Below are 12361 nucleotides of genomic sequence, written 5' to 3' on the forward strand. Positions count from 1 at the left end.
AGGTTAATGAAAACACACTGTAGCGATGGTAGTCAGGTTAATGAAAACACACTGTAGCGATGGTTATACAGGTTAATGAAAACACACTGTAGCGATGGTTATACAGGTTAATGAAAACACACTGTAGTGATGGTAGTCAGGTTAATGAAAACACACTGTAGCGATGGTGAGAGAGGTTAATGAAAACACACTGTAGCGATGGTTATACAGGTTAATGAAAACACACTGTAGCGATGGTTATACAGGTTAATGAAAACACACTGTAGCGATGGTTATACAGGTTAATGAAAACACACTGTAGCGATGGTTATACAGGTTAATGAAAACACACTGTAGTGATGGTAGTAGATTAATGAAAACACACTGTAGTGATGGTTATACAGGTAAATGGAAACACTGGTGATGGTTATACAGGTTAATGAAAACACACTGTAGCGATGCTGGTCAGGTTAATAAAAACATACTGGTGATGGTAGACAGATTTATGAAAACATACTGTAGTGATGGTTATACAGGTTAATGAAAACACTGTAGTGATGCTGGTCAGGTTAATGAAAACACTGTAGTGATGCTGGTCAGGTTAATAAAAACATACTGGTGATGGTACTGGTAGACAGATTTATGAAAACACACTGTAGTGATGGTAGTCAGGTTAATAAAAACATACTGGTGGTGGTACTGGTAGACAGATTTATGAAAATACTGTAGTGATGGTTATACAGGTTAATGAAAACATACTGGTGATGGTAGACAGATTTATGAAAACACACTGGTGATGGTAGACAGGTTAATGAAAACATACCAGTGATGGTAGACAGATTTATGAAAACACACTTGTGATGGTAGACAGGTTAATGAAAACATACTAGTGATTGTAGACAGATATATGAAAACACTTGTGATGGGAGACAGGTTCATGAAAACATACTAGTGATGGTGGACAGATTTATGAAAACACACTTGTGATGGTAGACAGGTTAATGAAAACATACTAGTGATGGTGGACAGATTTATGAAAACACACTTGTGATGGTAGACAGGTTAATGAAAACATACTAGTGATGGTAGACAGGTTAATGAAAACATACTAGTGATGGTAGACAGATATATGAAAACACACTTGTGATGGTAGACAGGTTAATGAAAACACACTTGTGATGGTAGACAGGTTAATGAAAACATACTAGTGATGGTGGACAGATTTATGAAAACACACTTGTGATGGTAGACAGGTTAATGAAAACATACTAGTGATGGTAGACAGGTTAATGAAAACATACTAGTGATGGTAGACAGATATATGAAAACACACTTGTGATGGTAGACAGGTTAATGAAAACACACTTGTGATGGTAGACAGATATATGAAAACATACTAGTGATGGTAGACAGATATATGAAAACACACTTGTGATGGGAGACAGATTCATGAAAACACACTTGTGATGGTAGACAGGTTAATGAAAACATACTAGTGATGGTAGACAGATATATGAAAACACACTAGTGATGGTAGACAGATATATGAAAACATACTAGTGATGGTGGACAGATTTTTGAAAACACACTTGTGATGGTAGACAGGTTAATGAAAACATACTGGTGATGGTAGACAGATTTATGAAAACACACTTGTGATGGTAGACAGGTTAATGAAAACATACTGGTGATGGTAGACAGATTTATGAAAACACACTTGTGATGGTAGACAGGTTAATGAAAACATACTGGTGATGGTAGACAGATTTATGAAAACACACTTGTGATGGTAGACAGATATATGAAAACACACTGTAGTGATGGTTATACAGGTTAATAAAAACATACTGGTGATGATAGACAGATTTATGAAAACATACTGTAGTGATGGCTATACAGGTTAATGAAAACACTGTGGTGATGCTGGTCAGGTTAATAAAAACATACTGGTGATGGTACTGGTAGACAGATTTATGAAAACACACTGTAGTGATGGTAGTCAGGTTAATAAAAACATACTGGTGGTGGTAGACAGATTTATGAAAACATACTGTAGTGATGGTTATACAGGTTAATGAAAACATACTGGTGATGGTAGACAGATTTATGAAAACACACTGGTGATGGTAGACAGATATATGAAAACATACTAGAGATGGTAGACAGGTTAATGAAAACATACTAGTGATGGTAGACAGATTTATGAAAACACACTTGTGATGGTAGACAGGTTAATGAAAACATACTAGTGATTGTAGACAGATATATGAAAACACTTGTGATGGGAGACAGGTTCATGAAAACATACTAGTGATGGTGGACAGATTTATGAAAACACACTTGTGATGGTAGACAGGTTAATGAAAACATACTAGTGATGGTAGACAGGTTAATGAAAACATACTAGTGATGGTAGACAGATATATGAAAACACACTTGTGATGGTAGACAGATTAATGAAAACATACTGGTGATGGTAGACAGGTTAATGAAAACATACTAGTGATGGTAGACAGATATATGAAAACACACTTGTGATGGGAGACAGATTCATGAAAACACACTTGTGATGGTAGACAGGTTAATGAAAACATACTTGTGATGGTAGACAGATATATGAAAACGTACTAGTGATGGTAGACAGATATATGAAAACATACTAGTGATGGTGGACAGATTTATGAAAACACACTTGTGATGGTAGACAGGTTAATGAAAACATACTAGTGATGGTAGACAGATATATGAAAACACTTGTGATGGTTATACAGGTTAATGAAAACATACTGGTGATGGTAGACAGATATATGAAAACATACTAGTGATGGTGGACAGATTTATGAAAACACACTTGTGATGGTAGACAGGTTAATGAAAACATACTGGTGATGGTAGACAGATTTATGAAAACACACTAGTGATGGTAGACAGATATATGAAAACATACTGGTGATGGTAGACAGATATATGAAAACATACTAGTGATGGTGGACAGATTTATGAAAACACACTTGTGATGGTAGACAGGTTAATGAAAACATACTGGTGATGGTAGACAGATTTATGAAAACACACTAGTGATGGTGGACAGATTTATGAAAACACACTTGTGATGGTAGACAGGTTAATTAAAACATACTGGTGATGGTAGACAGATTTATGAAAACACACTTGTGATGGTAGACAGATATATGAAAACATACTGTAGTGATGGTTATACAGGTTAATGAAAACATACTGGTGATGGTAGACAGATTTATGAAAACATACTGTAGTGATGGTTATACAGGTTAATGAAAACACTGTAGTGATGCTGGTCAGGTTAATAAAAACAAACTGGTGATGGTACTGGTAGACAGATTTATGAAAACACACTGTAGTGATGGTAGTCAGGTTAATAAAAACATACTGGTGGTGGTAGACAGATTTATGAAAACATACTGTAGTGATGGTTATACAGGTTAATGAAAACATACTGGTGATGGTAGACAGATTTATGAAAACACACTGGTGATGGTAGACAGATATATGAAAACATACTAGAGATGGTAGACAGGTTAATGAAAACATACTAGTGATGGTAGACAGATTTATGAAAACATACTGTAGTGATGGTTATACAGGTTAATGAAAACATACTGGTGATGGTAGACAGATTTATGAAAACACACTGGTGATGGTAGACAGATATATGAAAACATACTAGAGATGGTAGACAGGTTAATGAAAACATACCAGTGATGGTAGACAGATTTATGAAAACACACTTGTGATGGTAGACAGGTTAATGAAAACATACTAGTGATTGTAGACAGATATATGAAAACACTTGTGATGGGAGACAGGTTCATGAAAACACACTAGTGATGGTGGACAGATTTATGAAAACACACTTGTGATGGTAGACAGGTTAATGAAAACATACTAGTGATGGTAGACAGGTTAATGAAAACATACTAGTGATGGTAGACAGATATATGAAAACACACTTGTGATGGTAGACAGATTAATGAAAACATACTAGTGATGGTAGACAGGTTAATGAAAACATACTAGTGATTGTAGACAGATATATGAAAACACTTGTGATGGGAGACAGGTTCATGAAAACATACTAGTGATGGTGGACAGATTTATGAAAACACACTTGTGATGGTAGACATGTTAATGAAAACATACTAGTGATGGTAGACAGGTTAATGAAAACATACTAGTGATGGTAGACAGATATATGAAAACACACTTGTGATGGTAGACAGGTTAATGAAAACACACTTGTGATGGTAGACAGGTTAATGAAAACATACTTGTGATGGTAGACAGATATATGAAAACATACTAGTGATGGTAGACAGATATATGAAAACATACTAGTGATGGTGGACAGATTTATGAAAACACACTTGTGATGGTAGACAGGTTAATGAAAACATAATTGTGATGGTAGACAGGTTAATGAAAACATACTAGTGATGGTAGACAGATATATGAAAACACACTAGTGATGGGAGACAGATTCATGAAAACACACTTGTGATGGTAGACAGGTTAATGAAAACATACTAGTGATGGTAGACAGATATATGAAAACACACTAGTGATGGTAGACAGATATATGAAAACATACTAGTGATGGTGGACAGATTTATGAAAACACACTTGTGATGGTAGACAGATATATGAAAACACACTGTAGTGATGGTTATACAGGTTAATGAAAACATACTAGTGATGGTAGACAGGTTAATGAAACATACTAGTGAGGGTAGCCAGATTTATGAAAACACACTTGTGATGGTAGATAGATATATGAAAACACACTGTCGTGATTGTAGAATAGGTTCGTGAAAACATATAGTCAGGTTCACTATGTTTTTTCGTTCAAAATCATGGTAGATTAGCAAACCTATACAAACCTATACATTTATTATTACATGGAAAATCTGAAAATCAATGTTTACATTTGCCAATTCTGACCAATTCGATTCGACCAATTCGACCAATCGACCAATTCCATTCGACCAATTCGACCATTCGACCAATCGTTTCGATCGACCATTCGACCAATTCGATCGATTCGATTCGATTCATCGAATTCGATTCGATGCGATTCATCGAATTCGATTCGATCGACCATTCGACCAATTCGATTTGCCAATCAATTTGACCGACCTTTGCTTGTGTGGAACGGACTGTGAAAACGATGCGGACTATATTGTCGGATACGACACACAGGACAGTGATGACGAACTCTAAATGGCATATTCTGTAATCGTGTATGTTTGATGCCATTGACTGCCTGTGTATATTTTGTCATTGACTGCCTGTGTAGATGTGAAGTTATACTGACTGCATGTGTATATATGATTTTGCTGACTGCCTGTGTATGTTTGGTGATATGAATTATTGTGACACATTTTGATGTTATTAACTGCCTGTACAAAATGATAACATGTATTTGATTATGCAACTTATCGTGAATATGAAGACAGTATTTTGCAATTCAAAACCTTTGATTCTTGCCTTACCATTCCCCATAGCACTAATTTGATACTTTCATTGGATTCCTTGTCCCTGAAAATATAGGTTTAGTATATTTTAAAAAGTTTTTAGAGTAGTTAGAGGCAGAAATAGAACAAAATATGTATTTTACAGTGGCCATTTTGAAAATCCAAAATGGCCGCCATACAGGTATCTCTCCAAATGTAAACATTGATTTTTAGTTTCCTTTTGCTATAACCTTTCCAAAAATGTATAGGTTTGCTAATCTACCATGATTTTGAACGAAATATAATTTATTGACATAGTGAACCTGACTAATACTAGTGATGGTTATACATGTTTCTGATTAATGAACTCTTGGTGTCATGTGTTTGTAACTCCGTTAGGAATGAGGTGAAGTTCTGTTTGTTTCACAAGGTGTGAAATGCCACTCGTTATATCTATATCAACAACGTGTCTCTGCAATTATTGATGGTATTGATGGTGTCTCTGCAAATTGATGGGATAAAAAATGACAAATGCTGTTTTTTTCCAATTTTAACGTTTGTTTGTTTTTTAATTCAAGTTCCCTTCTTCCTCCCTTCTTTGTTTTTCTTCTTGACAGCTGCTTTGCTGGCAGTTGAGTGTGTACGTGATTCATTGGTCATTGCAGTGGAGACTGGGCAGGAAACCAGCTTGAAAGTTTCCGAGTGAGTGAAGTTTTACTTGTTTGCTTCAAATCAATTGGGATTGTTCCGGAGTTGGTTGGGCTTATTTATGAAGGAACGTCAGAGGAGACAAAGAAAATAGAAGGGCGATATGTGCAGCGCATACCTCCGGCAGGTTGAACAGTTTACGTTTTGTGTCCCACTGATTGGCTGGACTTGCATCCAGACTATTTGTCCTTGTCACCCACCAAAATCTCATCGGCTTGTTACTGTCACCTACCCAACTCATCCACCAAGGTTTGTCATTATCTGTCCACAACCTTTTGAAATATCATGCTGCACATGTTTCATTTTGGACCCATCTCTTCATGGTGAAACATCACTAAAAATTTAAAAAGTGATTGTATCCAGATCCGAATCCAGATATTCACCAAAATATAATCGATTTGTCCTTGTCACACACCCAACATATCCACCAAGTTTCGTCTGAATCCGTCCTCAACTTTTTGAGATGTCCTGATCACAGACTGCCAACCTCCATCCACCTTTGGTGGAGGAGGTAATTATCACTTGAGGGTTTCATTGGCATACTGTATTTGATATTAAAGGAGGTTGACAAAATAGGTACAAGTCCAGTGTTTGAGGTTGTGGTAGGAATAGGATTATGGAGTCATTTTCTGAATGTAACGAAAATGAGAGCTAGAAGTTATTATTACTTGGTATATTTCACCTGAAAAACATCCTGGTTTTGGGCCCTGGTGTTGGGCTAGCGGCTAGGGTGCCGGCTTAGGATCCTAGGATCCTGGGTTCGAATCCCGGTCGATCGCTGAATTAACGCCAGGGGGGTTGACTCAGCCTGTCATCTTTCCGAGGTCGGCAAATTGAGTACCAGTTCACTGGTAATTCCCTGCTTGTCGTTAAAGGCGGCAAAAAGGGTTGGCGTCAGGAAGGGCATCCGGCCGTAAAACATTGCTTCAAAAAGGGGACCAAAAAACAACAACAACCACGGTTCCCGAAAAAGGCCAACCCCCGCTTGCGGGGAAAAATGGCCTCTAAAGGTGGTTTGTTAAAGGTGGTTTATATTTCACCTGAAAAACATCGCCCGTCTCCGTCCATCCCTCTCCTCCACGGCTGCAGAAACCCTCATCCACGCCTTCATCACCTCCCGTCTGGACTACTGCAACAGCCTCCTCTATGGTTCACCCTCAATAATCATCAATACACTCCAATACATTCAGAACTCCGCTGCCCGTCTACTCACCCATTCCCGGACCCGTGACCACATCACCCCCGTCCTTTATAAGCTTCACTGGCTCCTCATCCCCCAGAGAATCCAGTACAAATCCTCCTCTTGACCTACAAAGCCCTCCATAACCTGGCCCCATCCTACCTGACTGACCTCTCCAGACACACTCCAACCCGCAACCTCCGCTCTGCTGGCGCCAACCTCCTGTCCCCCCCCCCCCCCCCCCCCCCCCCCATCCAGACCAAATTCAGATCCTGGGGGGACAGGGCCTTCTCCATCGCTGCTCCCACCCTCTGGAACTCACTACCTCACACCATCAGAGACTCCTCCTCACTCACCACATTCAAAACATCACTCAAGACCCACCTGTTCAACACTGCATTCAACATTTAACCCACAGCATTTAACCCCTGACTATCTCTTCTCCTTCTCCTTCCTTTTGCTTTGATTATTTACCTATTTATTTTTGTCTTTTTGCACTTGTTTTTTGTACTCTGTCAAAGCGTCTTTGGGCTTCTTGAAAAGCGCTATATAAAATAAATGTATTATTATTATTATTATTATTATTAATTATTATATTGAAGAGTTTGCTCCGATGGGCGGCCAATCAGTTTCAACGGTTACAGAACTATCCAAAGGCCGATAACTGGGATAGCTAGGTAGGTGGTATTGTGCATGTGCATCCTCTCCTCTGCCCACTTGTGACTATTGCAGGGAAATAATAATAAAAATAAATCGTTGTGAAACGGTGTCGGCTATATCGGTACAGACGTTTGCCTTTAACTGCATATGCTTTTAGTTTTGTGTATCATGTTAGGCTTGGTTGGTTTCAAGTTATTTATTTCCCCTTCCTTCACTGTAGGAGAACGACATTCAACACCTCCAATTCCATCTGCCGCTACATTGCTCGTCTGAACCAAAAGCATGGACTCTATGGAGGAAACCTGTTGGAGCAAGTAGAGGTTTGCAGAGGGTAGCGAGAGTGAATGGACGGATTTGATAAAGAGCAGATGTACGTAGTGGGAAAGGTTTATAGTAGAGGGTGGAGAGAACAGGTTACATATCGACATAGGGACTGTAAAAAAAAATGGCCACCTGTTTTTGCATGATCCCATCGATGTGTTTGCAGGTTGATCACTGGTTAGATTTTGCCGATAGGTTGGCTGACCCTACAGAGTTTCCTCGTGCTCTAGCTGCTCTCCAGCACAACCTCAGTCTCCGTTCATACCTTGTGGGCCATGCACTAACCTTAGCAGACTTTGCTGTTTGGGCCGCTCTTACAGGTGGGGACACTAAAGAGTTTCGCAAGAGCAATCTGTTGGTTGTATCTATATGCAGTATTTGTACAAATGCAAATTGCGCGATTGTGTCTGAACGGGGTAAATACCTTAACCACAGCACATATACTTCTGAATTATACCTCGTTTAAAGCTCTTGGGACAGTGCATGCAGAGATCCTATGAATATCGATATTCATGCATTTTTGTGGCTCGGCTGCGCACATGGGCAATGTATAAGCTCGGAGACACTGGTTCCCACACTTAATAGAACTAAAAAAAAACTATTTGGTCATTTTTATCCAACGTATTCATCAACCTTTTCGTCCATTTACTTCACCAAGAAACCTTAACAGTCGTAACAGTGACTATTATGCTGTCAAAGGACATTCATAGCAAACTCCCTAAATATTCCACATTCCATTGGGAACTCATTCCCTTACAACAGCCCAGTGGAACGGGGTTATCTGCTGGTTACCTGTCACCGAAGGTGGATGGAGGATACATTTTCACCCTCGACCATGGTGCATTGAGTGAATATGTGCTTGTTTTTCGATTTTAATGCAACAAGGTTGGGGATTATCTAAAAAAAATACCACAGATGAGTTACAAATATGTATCTGAGCAAGAATCGCAATGTCCCCAAACAAGGGGGTGCTCACAATTTTTTAACGTGCAGTTGATGAAAACGCATGCAAACTAGAACGGCAATCAGAGAGCATACCTCCGCCTGGTTGGCCATATCACTCAATGGTGAAGAATCACTTAAAAAATTAAATAACTCTCATATCCGAATCCATATTCAGATCTTCACCAAAATCGAATCTATTTGTCCTTGTCAGACACCCAACCGGTTCACCAAGTTTCGTCAAAATCCGTCCACAACTTTTTGAGATATCCTGCTATGTATAGGTTTTGGCTGTTATCTCCCAATGGTGAAGAATCACTTAAAAAATTCACAGATCCATATGCGAAGCCGGATCTTCACCAAAATCTAATCATTTCGTCCTTGTCACATACGCTACCTCTCTGCCAAATTTCGTCTGAATCCGTCCACAACTATTTGAGATATTTTGTTCACAAACAAACAAACAGACAGGGGTGAAAACATAACCTCCATCCACCTTTGGTGGCGGAAGTAATGAATGGTGCATCAAGTATACGTTGATGCAATTTTGATCTTTTCAGGGTATTTTTATGCCACCGCCCCCGAAGGTGGCCGGAGGCATTATGTTTTCGGGTTGTCCATCCGGCCAGGCTAAACCTTGTTTTTATCAGCAACCACCTGTCCGATTGAGACGAAACTTTCAGGGTAGGAGTGACACCCATGTAGAATGTTTTTATGATAATCGTGATGTCATAGGTCACGTGGTATGGCAGCCATCTAGGATTAAACACAAATAATTAAAAAAATATTTCTTGGAAACCGCTGAATGGAAAAAATTGAAACTTGGCACATTGTCAAGTATTCCCAATTGGTAACAAAAGCATGATAATGATGACATCATCATTGAAGCCACACATGTTTTAATTGAATGCCTATCCTAAAAATCTGAAATTGCATGCACATGAACTATGACCCATTTGTATTGAGATATTAAACTTATGACATAGGTCACATGGTTTGGATAATGCGATGAAAATATCTTCATTTTAATTATTTTTGTGCAAATCTGTGTCTCTGAATGCAACTACCGTGGTGGATCTGCCAGGAAGATGGCTCAGTGAAGCCTTTTGGCAATCCTTGTTGAGGCGCGTAAGGCATGTCAGTAAATCTGCCCATCTTAAGGGTTAATAATCCAATCCTCCAAGCACTATGGTTCCCGTTCCCAAAGATTACTCAAGCTCATTAAAATGGGAACTTGCTACAGGGATAAAAGAGGAGAAAGAAGAACCCAGTCCCACAGAGGTGATCACAGACAATAACGATGAATGAAGAATAAATTGCACCCATCCAACTCAAAACTAAGATGGCTTAACAAATACACCTTAATGTTCATTCGGGAAACAGGAGACAGAAAAGGTAAATGACGATACAAAGAGAAAACCCTGTTTCATGCAGTAATGCTCTCACACCTTGTGTGGGTCCTCATTCGAGTGTGCAGCGATCTGGTGCAGGGCTTGTGCTTGTTGCATCTTGTGGACCGGTGTCACCTACATTCCCATCACACTAACTCTTCAACGAACCACGACCTGTACCACGAACCTGAACCACCAGAATCTCTCTAACAATGAACAGTGGTGAGCTACCAGCCAACCATGGTCCCAAGACAGAAGAAGAACAACGCACGCAGCGTGTGTACTTTTATAACGTCCTGCAGGGGCCGTCAAACCGTACTAGCCCATTCGATTGCCATGTGGTAATCTCGCTCATGGAGCGTGCTGATTGGCTGTTGGCTAAGGAAAATTCCACACAAGGACAAATGTATGTCGGGGAAGGTTTAAGAATGTGGGCAAGGGGGAGGTGTGGTTTAGGCAGCGGTACTGTCGGGTGTAAGGGGACGGGGATGAAATGTTTCCAAACGCGTGCTCGACATCTATCTATAATTCCAGTTATCTCTGTGTGTATGTTTGTATGTTTGTATGTCTGTGACCGCTGTTTCTCGACAACCACGGGTCCGATATACTTTAAACTTGCCAGGTATATTGCTGGGGACCCGAGGATGTGCCTTTTCAAGGTTTCATATTAATCGGAGAAGTAGTTACCGAGCTATGTCCAAAAAACGATTCAACCAATCAGAGAGCAGCGAGCTATCACGTGTGCCGAACGTGGCGAACAGACTCTGCCTCGGACGGCACATTTGAGAGCGTATTCATTTATTTCACGTTGGCAAACTATGTTGCCGCTATGTTGGCGTTAAACGATGTTTTAAAACTAATTAAAACTAATTTGCGATTCTTTCGCTTTCCTGCGCGTTTGTGCATGCTATGGCGATTTCTTTACCAAACTCCGCAAGCCGTTCGCTTTGGACCAAACCATTTCATGTAAATAGAGGGGGGGGATTGTCACCGTACTCGCAAGCTGTTCGCTTTGGACCAAACCATTTCATGTAAATAGAGGGGGGGGGATATAATTTTAGATATAGATATAGTACGGGCATGCCCTAGTACTCTATATATACCGGAACTTCATCACACTTGCACTACCACTTACTTTGAAATAACTATTCTAATATATTCCCCATTTTACCTCGTAGACTAGATCAGTAACAATACATAAATGCTTGGTCATAGCTCTTTCTGTAAATCAGATTTCTGTAAATTGCTTATGATATTGCGACCAAATTTAGCACAAATGATATGTGTTGTGCTGTGATTAAAGTTTGTTCACGGCATTAAAAAAAATCGATGTCTAAGGGGGTCTATCAGGGGTTAAAGTGGGTCCGGGATTGACCCCCCACAAAGTGGGAGGAGGAGTGGGGGGGGGGGGTTGCCCCCCAAAATAGGTATTTTTTTGTTTGTTAAAAGTCTTATGATTTTGTTAGTATGATTCTCCATGCTGCCCTGTCTTCTAGAAACCATTGAAATTGATTTAAAATACCTTTATTCAGTGCAGTATACTGTTCATTCTACCAGGTAAGCGCCAGGGGTATTGCCCCCATGATTTTGGTTGGCGTTATAGGTACCATATAATGGTGTGAAACTAGGAAGTGCGTGCACATTAATGTTGTAACGTTTTGGAACACGGTTATGTTAGTTGCCTTATATGA

General features: G+C 39.5%; 1 protein-coding gene across 2 annotated transcripts in view; it reads left to right on the forward strand.

Annotated features, from left to right (window-relative positions):
* The window catches only part of EPRS1 (glutamyl-prolyl-tRNA synthetase 1), an 82929-nt gene that overhangs the window by 8872 nt on the left and 61696 nt on the right, over positions 1 to 12361 (forward strand). For both annotated transcript variants that reach the window (XM_078784182.1, XM_078784183.1), the window contains exons 2-4: positions 6086 to 6170; positions 8237 to 8336; positions 8504 to 8657. In XM_078784182.1, the coding sequence (XP_078640308.1) occupies positions 6086 to 6170; positions 8237 to 8336; positions 8504 to 8657 (339 nt within the window). The remainder of the gene's footprint in view (positions 1 to 6085; positions 6171 to 8236; positions 8337 to 8503; positions 8658 to 12361) is intronic.

Source organism: Myxine glutinosa, chromosome 9 (assembly GCF_964187855.1).
Source record: "Myxine glutinosa chromosome 9, kmMyxGlut1.1, whole genome shotgun sequence".
Taxonomy (NCBI): Eukaryota; Metazoa; Chordata; class Myxini; order Myxiniformes; family Myxinidae; genus Myxine; species Myxine glutinosa.